At 37.4% G+C, this 19822-nt stretch overlaps 1 protein-coding gene across 1 annotated transcript in view; it reads left to right on the plus strand.

The window, feature by feature from the left end:
* Nucleotides 1-1766: 1766 nt before the first annotated feature.
* Nucleotides 1767-19822, plus strand: part of LOC141476904 (long-chain fatty acid transport protein 6-like) — a 41418-nt gene continuing 23362 nt past the window's right edge. The window contains exons 1-5 of the mRNA XM_074165812.1: nucleotides 1767-1822; nucleotides 2145-2726; nucleotides 11651-11857; nucleotides 14051-14209; nucleotides 15258-15382. Coding sequence (XP_074021913.1) covers nucleotides 2213-2726; nucleotides 11651-11857; nucleotides 14051-14209; nucleotides 15258-15382 — 1005 coding nt within the window. The 5' untranslated portion in view covers nucleotides 1767-1822; nucleotides 2145-2212. The remainder of the gene's footprint in view (nucleotides 1823-2144; nucleotides 2727-11650; nucleotides 11858-14050; nucleotides 14210-15257; nucleotides 15383-19822) is intronic.

Consider the following 19822-nt stretch of genomic DNA (forward strand, 5'->3'; position numbering starts at 1 on the left):
CCCACCAAAGTTAAGACAAAGCAAGCTTTGCAGGAAAAAATGCCATAGTTCAAAGTAAGTTATAATTTTTTTAAGGAGGAGTCTGGACAAATTTAGGTCATTTGCTTGATATATGATGTTTAAACTGTCATATATATTTCCAATATTTAAACATTTAAATTCTCATACCCGAACTCCCTCTGCCATAGAAAGAAAAGCTGTATAGTACAGAATGGTTGACAGGCTGAAAGAGCAGCTGATATTCACAGTAGGAGAGAAAAAAAAAAAAAAAAAAGAGGGGGAAAGGCAGGAAGAGAAAAAAAAAAAAGAAGATGTAGACTAGTAGCAAAAGAGAACAGCTGGGGATTTAGCAGAACAGCTGACAGGGCCAATGGGCTAGACACAGGCTGGATGAATGGGATATCAGGTAAGTGTTTTAGAGAAGCAAACATCTGTCAGGGCTGTTACATTCTGAGCATGGAAGTATGAGCAGTGGCCAGAAGACCTGCAGAGCAGAAATTGCAAGACGTCTGGATGTATAAACAGCGGGTACTAGACAGAACTGAGTAACAAGTTGCTTTTACTGTTCAGGCTTTACTACTCTGTTCAGGGTTTCTACTAATGCTTCTGCTAGACAGTCTTCAAGAAGAACATTAGCATGTACTTTCAGATATGGGATTTCCTCCATGCTACTCATAAAATTCAAGGTGAGTCTAGAAAAAGTACCCTCTGATATATAGATCATTTTTTTTGTCCAGAGAAGGAAGACATCCCTCACCGACTCCAAAGTGCACAAATGACACAGCAGGCTGGCTTGCTATCTGAAGAAGACAATGGAAACAAGGGCTACACTGTCAGCTTTCAGATATCACAATTAAGACTTACCATTTTGGGGAGGAAAAAGATTTGAATATTAAGTGCCATTTGGGTGGATGAGAAGTACATTCTTGCAGACATTGCAATAATTCTCTGCAGCACTTGTTAAGGTAACACTCTAGAGCACTAGCCCACTACATCAGGCAAACAATAGGATGGGGTGTGGAAGAGGCTAAATTATTCTGTCGTGGTATTGGCAACAGGCAGAGGAGTTCATATGGTAAACTACCAGTACTTATGACTTTAGAAAATTCACAATTATTCAAAAACACGTTCATATCCTGTAAAAACAAAAACAAAAACCAACGCATTTACTATAGGCCACAGTTTTAAAACAAGTCAGTACCTTCTGATTTTTTTTGTCACGAGCACAATGTCATGAATTCAAATTGTTTGTGGCCAAGACAAGGGCAGGAAATGGGTCACTCGTGGAATGACCCCAGTTTCTCACGGGCCACATAACTCCAGACTCAGCTGCACTAAAACAGATGAACACCACGTTACGCGCCTCACCAAGGGCAACAGCAGTGGATGGCTTTGGATGGCAGGGAGCCATCAGTGTGCTGAAGTGCTTGGGGTGACAAGCCTCAGCAGCAGCCAGATCAGCACCCTGCCCAGGTGTGGTGGCGACAGGGCCTGGACGCCGAGCCCTGCTCGACACCTCAGGGCCAAGCCGAGCCCCAGGGACCAGCGGTGACAACTGACGGGGGCACAGCCCGGAGGGGTGAGGGGTACCTGCTCGCCCCGGCTTGTCCTACAGCCCTCCCCAGGGACCGGGGCCCAGGCGCTCGCTCTGCCGTCGCATCCAGGGCCATCCCGGGGCGAGGCTTCCTGCGCTGGGCCGCCGCCTTGCCCAGGAGCCAACCTCCCGGGCAGCCGCCGCGGCGGGGGGAGGCAGCAGATCGCGCCTTATGCAACCGGCTCAAGGAGCGGCCGCCGCCGCCCCGCCAGCAGCTCGGTGCCGTCCGTGAGTCCTGGGGGTAGGGGGGGAGGCTCTCGCCTCAGCCGTCGGTGGTGAGGGCAGGAGCTCCCGCCCTGCCCGCCCCCGCCTCTCCCGCCGGGGCGGTGCCGTCCCGCAGGTGCGGGACCCTCCGCAGGGGGAGGCTGAGGAGGGCGGTCGGCGCCCGGTCCGGGGCTGAGGCGGGCTGCGGCCGTTGGCTGCTCGGCTCCCCCCGCTCTGCTGCTGCTGCCTGAGCGGGGGCTGGTGCGGGGCTCCCCGGGGCGGCGGCGCCACTTTCCGGGGAGGAGAGGGCGGGAAAAGCCTCAGCCCTCACCGGCTTTCTCCTCAGCCTCCGCACCCGGCCTGGCTGCTTCCCGCGTCCCGGCTCCCTCTGTCAAGCCGCCGGGCTGTCGGGAGATGAGTGGCTGGGACGAGCTTTATCCCATCCCAATGCTGCCCTCCTGGCTACCGGGCGCTGCCGCCGGGATTGTCTCCCTGCACCTCATCCAGAAACTCCTCTTCCCCTACTTCTGGGCTGACCTGAGGTACCTGCTGAAAGTGTTGGTGTATGGGCTGACGGTGGAGATGTACCGGCTGCAAGGGAGGATTGTCACCGTTCTGGACAAGTTTGTGAAGCTGGCTGAGAAGCAGCCCCACAAGCCGTTCCTCATCTATGAAGGGAAGGTGCACACCTACCGGGATGTGGACAGGAGGAGTAACAGGATAGCGCAGGTCTTCCTCCACCACGGAGCGCTGAAGAAGGGCGACACGGTAGCCTTGCTGATGGGCAATGAGCCAGACTTCATCCACGTGTGGTTCGGACTGGCCAAGCTGGGCTGCGTGGTAGCTTTCCTCAACTTCAATATCCGCTCCAGGTCTCTCCTGCACTGTGTCAGTAGCTGTGCGCCCAGGATACTGGTTGTGGGAGCAGGTAGAGTATATTCCAGTAACTCATACATCCAAAGCTTTTAATGTCATGCCACCCCAGTGTATGACCCTCCAGCTCCTTTACTGAAAACCTGATTTTCAGATGTTCATGGAATGAAAGAAACCTAGGGCTAGAAGGGGCTTCAAGAGATCATAAAGCTTAAGCCTGTCAGGCAGTATCAGGTATATCCATCCTTTGGGGCTATCCATTTAACCTTTTCTTTAAAAATGTGAATTGAGGAAAGTTTGCAGTGTCAAAGTACAGCCTGTTCCAAGCACTTGCTTCAGTAGTTGCTTAATGTGTCTCAAAAAAAATTAAAATGATATATTAAGAATAATTTCCCATTCATTTTAAATAGTCAATTTTAACCTTATGTGCGTCATGTACTTTCTTATCCTGGTCTATCTCTGCATCTTTCTAGTGATCAAAACCACTGCAAACTGGAAGGTCTTAAGTTCAGACTGTACAACCTCTGTTGTACGACTGTTCAGAGGTACAATAGTCCTCCAGGGACTAAAATTGAGAAGGTTCTTTTTACAGGTGTAGCACATAGGAAGTTACTTTATAATAACCAGCATACTGTTGGCATTGGATTGTGGAAGAAACTGCTGTGTTTGAATATGAGAGAATAGACTGTGTTGTATAAGTTTCCAAAAGTGCTTCAAAAGAATTTAAAATCTTGATGTTGGCCTGCTGTGCATAGTATATTCAAATTGGGCTTCAACTGGAGATGTATAATCTGAAGGCAGATCCAAAACCTAAACTTGCCTCAGTATTTATGATTGCATGTAAATAAATCTGCAATGCTAAAAGATCACATAGAACCTTGACATTTGGTTGGAGGAGGATATTTCAAAATATTAAATACTAATGCTGTCCTTCCTCTCTAATTATCATTTCAAGTCTACTCTGCCTTATTTGTATTTCACAACTTCTTGTCTTATTCCTATTACATAGGTTGTGGGGTTTTGCATCCATGACACCTAAATGGTGGAATTGCCTTCCATCTGTTCTCTGCTGCTGCAAATTTGTGCATTCAAAAATGTATTTAAGATTTTTCCCTTGCATATTTTTAATTATAAATTTTGTCATTTTGATTGTATATGGTATGCTGGTTTAAGAATGCTTGGTAATTAAAACAAGCTAATGAAACAAAAGTCGATTTAAATATAATCCCAAAACACAGCTTCTGAATTGACAATTTTTAATTTTGCCTTCCTACTTTATAAAAAAAAAATTACCTTATTTAACACCCTTTCATAAATATGTGCTTTTGAGCGTATGGATTAAGGAATGGAATTAACATTCAGGAAATTCTTGCTCATTGACTGTGGTGAAGTAGAACTTTGGATCAAAACTTGTATCTAAAAGTAGTCTTTATTAAAAGGAGAGGTTAACTAATGACTGAAAAAAGCATTTGCAAAGCGGGAATGGGGTCTGTGTTTCTCCACTCTTAATTTGTTACCAGCAGCTGATAGTGACTATGTTGAACTAACTTGTTCTGAGCCTGCCTCTCCTCACAAAAGAAGAGCTATGTGCAGACAGATAATACAACAGAGACACCAACAAATTAGTCTCTGAGCGGGTCTCTTATGTGTTGGTCTTCTTACTTTGTTCATGGGTTCTAGTCTCTGCAGTAAGTTTGTCAGTCCCTTGTGAAGCCCTGCATGTTGCAGGGCTGCACAATGTTCTTTGGGACATAAAGGGTTTTTTTTTTTAACTGTATCTGTGAAAGAAGTTGTTCTGCTATGTCCGTATGTATTGGCCACATCAGACAGAAAAGGAGCCTCGCCAAAGGAGTCCAGGTTTTGTAACTGAAGGTTCATATGCCGTTCCATGGCTGCGAGGACTAATTCTATACCACGCTTGAAGCAAAAACATTTTATACACAATTATGGTACATAATAATTTCCTCCTAACATTTATAAAAATTGCGGGGGCAGTATTTAAAACAGGTTACAGAGTCAGATAGTTCTCAGAGATCTGTTAAACATCTTTTCGTCCAGTGTTAGTGTGTGTTTCAGGGATTCTTCTTTATCAGTAGGCATGAATTGAACTTTCTTGTGTGTTTTGCTCTTGTGGCACCATTTTCAATAGGATTGTGCATAGTTTGAACATTTTATTTTTTCTTTTCAAAATAGTTACACTAAAAATAAATCAGCCTGTGGTCCAGTATCTATCATTGTCATAGTCTGGCATCACGTCTGGCAACTAAGATTGGGGTTTTTTAGCCAGAGATCAGTATGTATTGGTATTATTTCTGGATAGTGGAAATTCTAATTTTCAAAAATATGTAGGTTTTTTACCTTCCGCAAAAAAAAAAAATATAGGCTTGACTTAGCGATCCCGTTTCTCGTAACAGTTACAAAACTATCTTTCCAATATTTTGGATGACCTTCAATCTTGTTCATGTACTGCAGCATAGCAGAAGGCATCCCCTTAAGAATTTGACTATTAACTGTCTGTGCTGAGCAAGACCAAATTTGCTCTTGAAATTTTTGTCTGTAATAGCACCAGGAACCTGTATGCAAATCCACTTAACATTGAGGTTTTATTTGCGCTGGAGGCAACCTTCCACCTTCTGCTATTATCTGGAGCAGTTCCCACAAATAATTGTTTATTGCTAAATCTTCCCTGCTCAGAATGGTGGTGTAGCCTTCCTCTGCATGAGATGATTGCATCTTGCAGCTTCTTTTGGTACATCTTGTAGTTTTTCCAAAATGCTTTTATTTTTTACAAATGTGATACCTCTGTCCAAATAGGCTGGGTACTATTTATGGTTGCATTTTCTTCCACGCCTTGTTCATTCTTTCATGCTGCCTCTTGAAAGATCACTCTCATTTGTGGAATTTGACTCAGTTTTGGTTTGTGCCTGCATATTTTTCAGAGGTTGTAGTTTGGTAACCTGGTCCAGTTAGTAACGTCTTTCCTTCAGCACTTGCAGTCTGACTTTCTTCTGGTCTGACAATTCTCTGATATGGGGGTCTTCCAATCGTACTTAAGTTTTGGGGGTTTATTTTTGACTTACATATTCTATGAACTCTCTGCAATTGAATGTTTTATTCTTCAGCCTCAGATATGTTATAAAAACTTCAATATTTCTCTTTCTTTTCTATTTCTTATATGAAATTGATATCTCTAAAAGGTTGACTTTTTTTCTATGACAGCAATGTTCTTTTAATTAATTTAGCACCATCTAGCAGCTTGGTTTTTTTCCTTCTCAACCAACCACAAGCTGTAAAGGAAAAATTATAGATTCTCTGATTTGCCAATATTTAGACTTTGTGTTCCTTTCCAGTATTTCCATTTGCCTTTTGCCACAGAGAGAGTGTTTTTGCTTTATCTGCTTTCATTTTTCTGCTGTGTTGCCAGAGCATTCAGCTTTTGCTTTAATTTGTTGTGTAACATTCTCACACTTCCATTCCCAGAAACACTGTCTACCACCACTCCCATTCTGGGGAATGTTTGTTGAAAGGGATTCAAAAGTTGGAGTTTAAAACTGCCTTTTCAATAAAACAGCAGTTAACTAACATGTAAGTAGAGGAGGAACTTGTACAGAAGAAAAAAAAGAAGCTGTATGCCCTTCTCTCTACCAGACTGCCAGCATTAGCTTACTCTAAAAGCAATCTGACCTGTTTAAGGTGTTTGTCTTTACTATGTTTGTTACCAGATTAAGCCACCCTTATTCGTTTAAAAACTACTAGTTTAACAGAAGAGTAAGGTACTGCTTGAAATGAAGGCACCTTTTAAGGCACTGTGGCCTTTCTAGGGAATGTTTCTACTTGTTGGAGTCTTTTTTGAACAAGAGATTAAGTTTCGTCTTTAGGACAGTACCTGTGTAACAACAATACTATTAAACAACACTTAACAATGCAGTGGCCCACCAGAAAGGTACAAATAGAATTTGCCAGTGCATTTATAGTGTGTTGCTACTCAGAAGAGTTCAGCTTTTAGTAGGACATCCCAAGTTGCCATTATGACTTCCGATGCAAGGATTCAACTGTGAAAGGATTACATTACTAAACTCCGTGAGACTGGTTTACATCAATCCTGACAGCAAAGGCTATTTAGGGAGCGTACGTGCTGCAGCCTGTGGGCAGCCTGCTCTACGTGGGCCTGCTTGAGCAGGGGTCTTTGACCAAGGTGACCTCCAGAAGCACTTTCCAGAAGCACAGCCATTCTGTGTTTCTACAGTTCTGTACAGAATTACATCTCCCAGCTGTGCAAGTATAGCATTTTCCTGGCCAGGTTTCCTTACCCTTGAGGCACCAACAGTGCTTTCTGCTGCTGCTGAGTGCATTGTGAACTTCTTGCCATCTGAGCTCAGAACCAGGGTTTATGCTGGCAGGAGTAAAGTTCAGACAGAAGTGTGTCTACATCCTGGAGAAAAAGAGTAAACAGTCTTTTTTGGTATTTGTGAATTATGTTCATATGGTATTATAAGCAAGTAGCAGTATCATCTCTCATATGTTAGTCACTGAGTGAAAAAAAACAAAAAGCATTTTGTCAAAACCATCTTTTCTTAACTATTAGAAATCAAAAGCTATTTAGACCTAAACATTTAGGATAAGGAAACCATAGAAAACCTGCAGACAACGCTCTGCTCTATTAGAGACCATATCTCTTTGATCACTTGCTGTTACTTGGTCTGTCTCTGTCCCAGATGGCCTTTCAGTGGAAAACAGTGCCAACTGTGATTTCCAAGCCAGTTCATGTTTTATTACCTGTACTGTTTTCAGTGGCATTTCAAGATACCAACAGTTACCCTGACCCACAACTGACTTGTAATTTCTGTTATTATTACTTGGTGAAAATAAGTGCTGAGTGTAAGGAGTAGCTTGGGGGATCAAGTATAAGTAACAATAATTTTCTGAGGCCCGACAGCGTGGGGAAGATTTTGGAGTTGCCATAGCTTACTAAGCATATCTACCAGGGTGCACATCAAAGTTATGTAAGAACCATTCATACAGTTCATACAATTTTCCTTCTGAGTAACTTTCTGTCCAGTACAAGTTGATCTCATAATCTGATGTATTCCTTTCATCAGTGTAGGACTGTGTCCTTGCCAACAGGCTGCATTGTTTCTTTGCTAGAAAAAAACATAAAAAGCCTTTTGTGCAACTTGAAGCCTAGGACTGTAGTTCAAAAGCAAAACATATTTTCATTGCTTTCTCAAAAGATGTAACTGAGTTATATATTCATTTAAATTTAATGGAACAGTTTCACAAACTTTTTTGGTGAATAATGAAAGGCTTTAAAAGCAAGAGGGGGGGAAAAAAAGAAAAAATGGAGAAGTATATTCATCATGACCAATTACAGATATTTTTTTCCCAGTAGAAGACCAATAGTTAGCAAATGGTGAATATTCATATACAAAATATGTAAACAAGGCACACAGACTACTGACTACATTGCCAAACTTCAGATAAGCAATCATTTCTTCCAAAACAAATAAACCAAAACCTGAATGTACTTTTGTAGTGTAAAAAGCAAACAATTACTTGAGAGAAACCACAAGCTTAAATAGCTAAATTGCTTTACTATAATTGCTTTTCTATGTGGTAAAGTACACATACCAAAGCACACATACCAAACTATAGGTCCTCCAAGAGCGCTGTTTTTTCCTGACACATGGACAAGATTGTATGTAAAGACCAATGAGCCCTACACAATGTCAGGCACAGAAGTTCTTTGTTCATGGAACAAAACACTAGTTGACTATGATTAGAATTATTCTTTGGAAATGTTAGTACAACTGAGCGTTATCTTCAAAAGCCCCATGCTCCTGTGTGTTCCAGAAGTAAATTTCAATTTCTGGCACCTTGAATACAGCTGCTTTAATTTACCCTTTCTGATTCAGGAAATCACTCATTGTTTCTGCTGTTCTCTGCTATCTAACTAGAAATTTCTTTCAAGATAACATATAATTACAAGGTGTTCAAATATTGTTCCAAGTACTAGATTCCTGAGCACAGAAGAAAAATTCTATTGTATAATCGATTCATAGTTCAATGGTAGTTAAGAAACCAAGCAAGCCTCTGTGCAACAAAAATGATAAGTTTTATGAGTGTATAAAGAAATGATAAACAGTGTGTATGTTTAAATTGAAGATTGATCTTAATTGTTTAGAGTAAATATGTTTCAGTCTACTAAATGCCCTCCTGTCATTCTTGACTCTTAAATGATTGTGTTTGTAGAGTTGAACCTAATAGTTGCCATCTTTCTTCCTTTTAAGGAAGGAAAGAAAAGAGGGAAAAAGAAAAAGAAGAGGTGAGTCCTCTTCTTGACAGACTGGCATTTTATGTTTTGCAAATACACAGAGAACTTGGTGCACATCTTATCTAGAATTTCTGAATACTAAAAAATCAGAAATATTTGTGAATTTCATCATGTCTTGCAATCCTAAACAAAAATGTCTTATGCAGAGAAGTTAAGAGTTGGTAGGTAATACAGCTTCATCTTCATCACTTTCAAAACTGTAAAAAGCAAAACAATTTAAGGAAATGCAAGAAGGAATGAATTTATCCATGGAAAATAAGGAAATGCTACAAATCCCTTGGGTATCTGCAGTACTTAAAAAGGGTGATGCTCACTGAGGGCTTTTTTGTCAGGTCTTTTGCAAGAGGATAGTTTTCAGTTAAACAATAGGTGAAATTTCATTTACAATTACCCAGGATAATTTTGCCGATGACTTTTATTGGACAGTTTTTCTCAATATTTGTATATCATGATTGTTATCTGGAAAGGACGCTACAGAGGATGGACAGCTGAGTCTGGTTCAAATGATGCTAGAGGAGCCAAGAAACTCCTTAAGAATTAACAATCCTTAAGAATTAACAATCCTTAACATTTTGCTGGCACTGTAATTGGAGCCACTGCACCAATAAAGAATGACAGAGAATGCTATGTTCTTCTACTATTTTTGAGAACAGAAATGGAACTCCAGCTACTTCTAACACCTGGGTTTCTTTTGCTAGGTTCTCAGCTTAACTTGTACCTATACAAAGTATCATCAGTTTATTTAGGAAACATATATGTATATATATAAAAATAAGAAGACAAAAATCAGTATTAGAGGACACTAAGTATATAGTTATTCTGTCACACTTGGTTTATTAATAGCTGTTTTTCATCAGAAATAATATTGTTGTATTTTCTAATATATTACTTGAAAAATATACCCGAAGTTTACAATATGACAGCAAAACAGAATTAATATGCCAACGAACCTGGACTTTCAGTATGTCAGGTTTCCTGCAGTTAATACTGTTGTCCTTAACATTATTTTTTATTCACATTTTTTCATTTTATTGTTATGTATAGTGGAGTGGGACTGTACTTCAATGATCGAAGCAGGAAGCTATCTGTCTGTTAGATTTTCATTATTAATAGAGTGATTCCTTCATGAAATCATTCTGCAATGCAAGGAAGGTAGAAAGTGAAAATTTTAATGTTAGACTCCATCAGATCTATTCGCTAAACGTTCATAAAGTGTTTAGAACTTGTATTCTGTAGGCTTTAGGTTTGTAAGACTTACATTCAGTAGGCGACAGTAGGCTGTGTCTCTGTTATAGTAATACGCACCAGTATGTCATTCATTAAAATGTATACAGCAGCCTGTCATTAAGAAAGTAGTTTTCTGAAAGATTAAAAATTTTCAGTTATTTTGGTGTAAAATTTATGTAAGGGGATTTTATTAATGGTATCCATATTTCGTATTTGCAAAACGAGCTTGGAGTTGACATTGGGATTTCAAATGCTGGCTCTGGCAATACCTCGTTATGAGGTTCTGGGTGAGTCATGTCAACTTTGTTTGTTTATTCCTCTATAAAAACTGAGATAATAACATAAATTTATACCTGGGGGGGATATTTGCAAGATTCATTATGTAGGCTGAGATCCAGCAAAGCACGTAGGTGTAAATGAGTCTTTAAGTATATGAATAGTTCTATCAAAAGCAATATTATTCCTATTCTTGAGAATTTTCCTGGATTAGTTCTTCAATGCCTGTGCAGTGTTCTGAGAAAGTGACGGAATGTTAAAATGCTTAGAAATATAAACATAAATACCAAATGTATTACTTAAGGATTGGTTTCTGTTTATATTTTTCTTTTTGTTTAATCTGTTGCTTGCTCTCTCATGGTTTCTTTCTTGATAAGCAAACAAAAAATATCTTAGTTATGCACCTGCTTTTATTTCATAAAAGTAATTTTGTATTTAATATTCAGGTAAAAGCCAATAGAAGGAATGGCTTTACGTGAATGAATGTGTGATTATAAGAAAATAAAATTGTCTGAGGTACCCAAAATCAGATTCATTAAGGTATCTAAAACACTCAGAGCACTACATAAATAGCCACATGGCTCTTTGGCAGTGTCTGAATAAGCCATGGGACTGTATCATATTTCTATTCTGTGAAATTCAGGTACCTACATACATTATATAGGGGGTTTTTTGTGTGTTTGTTTTTAAAATAGTTACTTCTATGCCTTTGAAAAAAATACTGTTTGATGAGAGATTGATGTTGCAGGCAGCCAGGGAAACCTGCACTGTAATTACCAGCTATGTATATATTTGCCTTGCATCTTCAACAGATTTCTTCATGATTTATTTAACTACACCTCATTCTGGTCTTAGCAATGGCCAAGGGTTGTCCAAAAAGAGGTGGAACGCAGGGACTGCTAACCAAGGCTCACCATTTTGCTTTGAGGGCTACTTGACAATTATACCTTGTGAGGTCAGCAGTATTTTTACCACATTATATCCCATTTTCAGTGAATTTTCATTCTACTTCATCCCTATTTTATTGAATTTATTTATGTCCATATATTTGTTATAAAAAGTAAAACTTTCAGGGGAAAAATACTTTATTCATTAGTTTTGTGAAGACATAATGTAAGTAATATTATTTTATGTTATTTTTTAAGATTTGCTTGGGACACTGGAAGAAATTCTTCCTAACCTCCAAAAAGATGTTAGTGTTTGGATAATGACCAAAGACTCCACTTTCCCAAGCGTGCATACCCTTTTAGACAAAATAGAGGCTGCATCTGAAGACCCTGTTCCAGTTAATCGACGCTCTGCCAATAACCTCAAGTCAACTGTTTTATATATCTTTACTTCAGGAACAACAGGTACAGGTCTGCTAAAGAGTCTTATATTTTCTTTCAGCTTTCATCTAGAAACTTAATTTCTGAAACTCTGATCTTTTGGTTTATTTTTTCATAGTAGTTATAATATTTCTTATCTAGAAGCATTATGGTAGAAAATAAGCATGTTTCTTGCCAGTAACTATTTATAGTCAACGGTTTATGGGCTTCTCTTCTTTTTTTCCCTGGCACGTCGTGCAAATACTATGAGAAACTTTGCCTCTTATTACTTCGCAGTTAAGGTGTTTATAAAATGTTTTGCTTTTTTCATGGGTTTACAATGATAATAAATATTATTTTGTGATCACATACCACTGCATACCTAATATAGCTAACATTGTATCTAGAACTTTAAAAAAACATCAAAATCTTCAAACAATCAAATAGGCATTTGGGTTTTCTTCACTAAGTCATGTTCTGTGCAGGTCACTGCAGAGACAGAAAATAGGATTAAGTTACTAGCCTTTTAGTCTAGAAACAGATGGCTGAATTTATTACCAGTGCTCCAGCAGCTAAGAAGCTAAGACTTTAAAAAAACTGATCAGTGACATGAAAAGCAGCATGATGTTGTTAAGATAAGCAGATTGGCATTCTCATTCAGCTGAACACAACAGTTTTAGTCACAGGAAGATTTAAAAGAAAGGTGTATTTTATGGCTTTGTTCCCTCATTTATTTGCTTCAGGTTCTGGAGAAAAATTAGGAAATAAAAATGTCAGTCTGGAATAAAAAAAATTAGGAAGGTATAAATGTTGTCAAAAGGTCAGGTATGTTTGTAATACTACTAATATAAATGTGGTCAAGCTTGCTGGTTAAAAATCAGGAGTTTTAGCTAAAAAATACTATAGAATTCTCCAGGTAGGAGGGTTTTCTTCTTATAACTACATTCAGAATGTCTGTGTGAACTCTTGAATTTTAGTTATGTAGATTTTAAAATATTTTTAAGTGCTTGTATGTATTACATTAACTTACATTGGATTTCTTTTATGTACTATGTAGCTAAAAGAATAATGTTTGTTTAGTCTGAAGAGTACGGAATACCGAATTCTAATCTGAATTAACTGAGCATTTTCACACTTTTCGATAAAGCAAGAGCATAGTATTGCTCCAAAAATTGATGACTGATAAATTTAGGAGAAAGAAGTATCTTGCATGGTCTGTAGTAAGCTGTCTCTAAAGGCAGAAGGAAAAAACTCAGGACTCTGGAGCACACTTCTTGCTATAAGTGGTTCACTGGCAACACAGGTTTATTGCCTTTTCTCTTCATCATGATGGGTTTTGGAATAGCTTTGAAGTGTAGCTAGAATCTCCATAGATCACACTTCCAGTTAACAGCTCTGATTAAGTCTTCAAATGAATGGTAGCTTTGTTAGAATAGGTGGGAAAACTTTCTGTACCATTAACTTTTTTGAAATTTTTAAGAGTTCTCACTGTTCATAATCAGGACTCAGACTGAAATTTGTGTGTGTGTGAGCACATATATGAAACAAGAACACATCCCCTACTCAAAATAATGGGTAGCAGAGTAGTAGCCCAAGAACCTGTTCCATGTGAGTCTGCATGTTGCTGAACTAAAATACTGTGCTGAACCTGAAGAAACACAGTAAGAAGAACCTAACTGGAGGGGACTTTTCACTGGATATTTTTTTTTTTTTTTTAATTCTACCTGGTCTCCATAGTGCTCTAAAACAAATAGGTAGATTTAGATGTCCACATCTGAGATAAGCATGTGCTGCATGATCTACTTCATGTAGATTCCATACCTTTCTTAATTATGTTACAATCACTATGACACTTGTCTGAAAGAGATCTAGAGTGATGCCTCTTTGTGTTAAAGGAATTCCATATGTACAGTAAATGCTTTCAGCCCTTTGTTGGTTCTACATAATTTGATAGCTGCTAACCATGGAGTTTCTTCACGTTTCCACCTATTTGAGTTTACTTGACATGAGATTAAATAATTTACAGACAAGGTTACAAACTGGCTTATGTATCTTTATGTGTACAGAACAAACATGCAATAATGTATTAGACAACCAGTTGTCTATTAACAGCCAAGAGTTCTTGGTTAGTCAAGAAAGAATTGATTCTTTTATGATTTAAAGATTTTACACAGGAAAAAAAATACTTGAGTTTTCTTGAAGAGAACAGTTATGCATGGGTTTGTGTTTTCATTACAGGTCTTCCAAAGGCTGCAGTCATCAGTCACATGCAGGTTCTTAAAGGAGCTGCTGGACTGTGGGCTTTTGGTGCTACTGCAGAAGATGTCGTTTATATTACTCTGCCGCTTTATCACAGTGCAGCATCTCTTCTTGGCATCGGTGGATGCATAGAATTGGGTAGGGCTTGTTTCGTTTAATTGTGCTGCTAATAGAGAATTCATTATTAAAAAAATGTGTAAAACACACTTAGGTTCACTGCCATTAGGGAAACTAATGCTTTGCTGAAATCAAATGAATAGTCTTTTTGGAATAGCTTTATATTTCTGTATTTGGGGATACAAAAGCTACAAGCTTTTGTAGCTTACAAGCTATCTTTGTGGTACTGGAGAAGAATTAATTGTAGTCATTTGTGTCACAAATGTTTTAACTTTCTTTTATATTTAGGTAAAAAGGAATTTAAGGACATATGTAATATTTTGGCAGTGTGTGTAGTGCATTAGTGTACATACAGACTAGGCATTATATGGTGGAATAGAACTAAAATATATTTTGTTTAACTTAAAATGACTGATAAATACATTTATAGTAAACATTCAGCTTTGTCATATATCGTTAGATGATATATGACATGATTTTTTTTTTTTTCCAGTTAATTTGTGTGCTGTTTTGGAATGGACAATAAAATACATATTTTACTGACACAGCGTAGGTGTCCTCAATGACTCTCTTATAAAAGATTTATTTGGAATTTGATGGCAAATATTTTCTGTTTCCTGAAGCCTCAAGGACAAGTCAGAAAAAGGGAAAGATCATTGGATTAGAAATTAATTCTCTCTGAATCTGCATCGATGAATACTTTCTTTGTTGAAAAATGAGGTTTCAGTGAAACCAGAATGATTTGCTAATTCAGGCTGACTTCTGGACATTTTCAGTTAAACTCTTTTGAATAATGTTATAACACCAACAAAGAGAAGCTGTCTTCTTGCTTTTAACCTCTTATCTTTCAGTTTATTGTCTCACGAAGGAGGAGGCTGGGTTCATCTCCCTTCTTTGTCTACCAGGTTTGAACACACATCTAACAAAACAGCTGAAATACCATATAGTTCTCTGAATGAGGCTGCTTTTAGTTCCTCTTATGCTCTATTTTTTAGAAATACTGAACATAGCTAGCTAAGCTGCCATATAGAGAATACGCCTAATTTCTTTTTCTACTGTTTCCACAAAGGTGCAACCTGTGTGTTAAAAAAGAAGTTCTCAGCTAGTCAGTTTTGGAGTGACTGCAAAAAGTACAATGTGACTGTCATCCAGTACATTGGAGAACTTTGCCGTTACCTTTGCAGCCAGCCAGTGGTAAGTGGAACCAAAATGATGGCTATTCGTCTGTAAGTGATAAGTACATTTATGTTCTTAATGTGGATATATTAAAAGGGTAATAAAATTGTACTGAACCCGTCCCTGCCCTTCTTTTTATGTGAGGTTATTCAAATATTTGGTGATCTGTAGACTGCAGAAAAGCCCAAATGGCTTGAATCAGGAACATGTTAAAGTATTAAAAGAAAATATTTCATCACTAAAAACTGGATCAGTATCATTTGGTGAAAAAATATTATTTCATAGAGTTTCACAATCTAAATTCAGAAAACCAGAATTACTGTTCAGCGTCTTTTCAGAATTTTCAAAACTTTGTTTCTTGGCACATAAGTACATCAGAGGTCTCAAGTTTTATAGTTCTTGTTTTAGCGCTGGTTTGGCTCATGGAATGGGCTTGTTTTGAGACCATTTAAACCATATTTTAAAATTTAGAAGGGGTTTGGTCTAGGTTAGCAGCTCAAAGGAGGAATGCCTTTTGTTCCAATTAGGAAGCTATTCTAGACATCAAAGCTAGTTTTGTTAAAGTGACATTCCTCTCTGAAACTGTGCTAGCCCTAACTTGAAAATATTTCTTTTCCCTTGGCAGTCAGTGGTGTAATGGTCTATCTACATGGTATCAAGTATGAAGTATGCTGAACCTGTTGTAATTGCTAAGTAAAGCTGACTAAGGTTAACTGAATTAACTGGCTGTTAACTGATAACTAAGTGGCTATTTTCTGATATGTTTCTGTATCTACCCATTGACGATAGAGAGAGCCCAAGATGTTCAGGCTAAACTAAATGCCTAAAATTCATTGGAATTAATTCAAGATGTGGAGAATATTAATATAGACAGAATGGATATACCTTGTTGCATAGCGCACCTAACTTACTTTCTGTCTTCAATTGCTTGTGCTAAGTGTGTCAAAATGAATATGAAAGAAACATTCATAGTCCAATATGAACTAGAATTCATCTTGCTAATTTTGGCAACTTCCATTCATTTATGAGCTGCAGGTCATCCTATTGTGTTTGAACAACAAATCCTAAATGTTACATGATTTATTATCTTACCTGATTAAGCATTTTAATAAATGACTTTACACAGTTACTTATGATCATAAACAGCTTTTATTTTGGATACTAAATAAAATTAAATAACAGCTTCCAAGTACCTCTATAACATTAAGCAAAAAGAGCTGTATTGATTTTTAATTTAACAGGATGTTTAGGAGAACACAAAGAGATTTGTGAAAATGTACAGAAGTTGGATGCAGTGCAACTGTTATCTCTGAACATTCTCCCTTTGCCTCTGTCATAATTTCACTTTGTGATTTCAAAAAAATAACCAGTGTTTTATTTCCTTTTCAATTAATTTTATTGAATTTACTCATCTCTTAGGAAATGGTGCCAATAATTCAAATCAATTAATCTGAAAATTTGTTTCTAATCCAAGTCCTAATTTTATGATTTTCCAGAATAACCTCCTCCTTAAGCAGTGTTCTAATAATTCGAAGAGAATGCAAGTCAGTCTTGTTTTCCAACAGAATAACAATTTTCATTAATATCTCAAGTTGCTGACCCAAGAATGGAAAAGGTCAGTGTTCATAAGACATTGGATTTTTTTTTTTTCTCCTGGAAATTTTCAGAAGTATGTTTAAGTAATGTATCTGTGGGTCTTAGATCCTACAGCACTATCCATGCATGCCTCAGCAAGAAGAATGTTCTTGAATTAAAGAGGGCATGGCTGATGTCCCAGTGACCACCAATGGCTGTGATGTGAAACCAGAATAACGATACCTTTCTCTCTGTTTCTTTTTGGGGGGTTTGTTTGTTTGGGGGTGTGTGTGTTTTGTTTTTGTTTTGGTTTGGTTTTGTTGTTTGTGTGGTGGTTTTTTTAATTTTTATTTTTGTTTGTTTTTTTAACTTTATAATAAAATAAACAAAAAGTACAGGGTAACAAAAAGTTCAGTTAAAGACCATAAGGAAAATCAAAACATATTTAATATTAATCAAAAATAAATAAATCTAAACCTTTTATAAATTTTTATATTTTTTTCATTGTAGGCTAACATGATTTCCCCAAAGTTATCTCGCTTCTCACCAAAACTTCCCAACTTTTGCTGCGTTTTGCAGCCTCAGATACTGATTGTTCCAATTTTCTGTCCCTTAACTGCACAGTTAGAGCATGGCTTTTTATTTTACCCATTTTATCCTGTTCAGTATCTTAAAGCAAGAATGATAGATTAATAGATTTCATTTTCTAGAACAAACTCTTTAATTTTTAAATCCTTACCAAGCCATCATGAAGTTAAAGAAGTTTTTAAATTTTGCAAAAAAAGTTATTTATACCATCATTAACTATTTATATACTATATTTATACCATCATTAACTATGTAATTATTCTATTTATTCATTTATGTGCATACTTTCCAGGAACTGGCATGTCTAAACTCTTTGTGAGGCTACAGGGGTTTTTTTGTTTTTGTTTTTGTTTTTTGCTAGCTGGCTGAAGAAAAACCTAATGTACCTTATCAAGAAAAATTAAAATTATAAAATGAATCAGTTTGACAGCTAGGTACTTGAAGAACAGTAGTAAATATTTGTCATGTTAAAACTGGAAGAGAAACGTTCACGCAAATAAGTGGTAGGATTTCAAATATGTTATGCAATCCATTATTATTTTTCAAGTAGGTGAAATAATTTGCCAAGTTTTTATATCTCTCTAAGCTTCATTAACTAAGAAGTACTGTATGTACTGGCAACATGAGAAAGTTACAGCTAATACAAGTTCCAAAGCTCTGTGAAGATACAATGTGGGCAGTGTTCTCAAGGGTAGAGTACTACTATACAGCACTCCTAATGAACATAGATTAAAACCGTAGTAATTATCTTAAGGGCTTCATTTGTTTATTTAACACTAAAATTGAAATAAATGGTATATTTCTAATAGTTGGGGGCTACAGTGTGGCCTTTTATTTCATAGACTCTGAACAGAACTTTTGGCAAGCTTCTGGTAGCATATAGACACTTGGTTTAGGTTTCCTTATTAGTTTTGTCTTGTTTGATCTTTCTGCCTCCCACTCACATCTGCAACAGCTCTTGAAGACTCTTTTGCAGTAAAATTTTTCTGAAACCTGTTCTGCATTCAGTTTGGTTTAGTAACCTGTAGTCTGGAAAGAACATTTGTTAGAAAAGGAAGTTGTCTTTTTTTCTTTAAGTACGATTAGAAAGACCTTGCATTATGTGATATTCATAGATTCTTCTGGGCTCCTAAATAAGTGGATAATCCTCATGCCTGCCCTCTTCCAAGCTGTTTTTTTGCTGTCTTTTGATCACAGTGAAAGTGCAAGAGCAAGCATTGATGGGTAGTAGCCATCAGTAGCTACAAAATGGATTCTGTTCTAACATATTAGCATGACTACTCCAGTGAAAGAGAATATTTGGCAAATTATTAACTTGGTCTTGCTGGCTGACATTGCTCAAAGTCTCTATTAACAATGATCTATGAAATTTCAGAAGTGTGGCATGGCATAGCTCCCTTTTTTCTCTCCAAGCAAAGGCCTTGAGAATGCATATCTGCTAATCTGTGGATATATTGCTGTTAGAGGGTTGCAACACATTTAACATTTAACAAAATCTTCCTAATGCATGTGCAGATTTTTTTAAAATTTGAAGTAAGAAGCTATTTAAATAATACATTGCATCCTGAAGCTTTTGGAAAGATATGAATGGTAATGCAGCATCTCTTTCCTGCTTTTCAGTAAAGGAGACATAAATCCTGAAATGATTTACAAACAGAGCCTAGAAATCAGCTTTCTTGATCATTGCATCCTGTCTTCTACTCTCATAAGCTGTCATATGTTATGACATTAATTGTATAATTTACGATACCTTGCATGAACTTGGTAAGCTCTCTATTGAAAAAAGAGTTCACTTCTACTTGTATTCAAAGTCTATTTCACAATTAATTATATCATTGCTTGGAAATTTTCTTTCAATATCTGTCCTGGTTGATGTCTTTTTGGTATTGAGCTAATGTTATCCTTTTGGCATCGGTAACATTTCCTATTTCCTTGGGATTACCTCAAGTGTATAAGACCATGTATATCAGCTTTCAGACTTTATTTTGTTAAGCTGAAGCAAGCCAGTCTCTCTACTAGATCCAGTTTGGCCAAGGTTTCTTTGGATGGGATTAAGCTCTCTGAAGTGACTTTAGAAAAGATACTTAAGGATTTATTTTATTAAAAGTCTTCTGCATTACAACAATAGTAATTTAGACGGAGAAAACAAGGAAGTCAATGCTGCTGGAATAAGCAAAGAGAATAAACACTTATTTCCCTGGTATTGATGCTAGTTTTAAGGGGTGTAAGAATGGAGTTTATGTATCTTGGATAACACTCTCTCCCACCTGGAAACAAGTTTCTTTAAAGGAAAGG

Source organism: Numenius arquata, chromosome Z, assembly GCF_964106895.1.
Source record: "Numenius arquata chromosome Z, bNumArq3.hap1.1, whole genome shotgun sequence".
Classification (NCBI taxonomy): Eukaryota; Metazoa; Chordata; class Aves; order Charadriiformes; family Scolopacidae; genus Numenius; species Numenius arquata.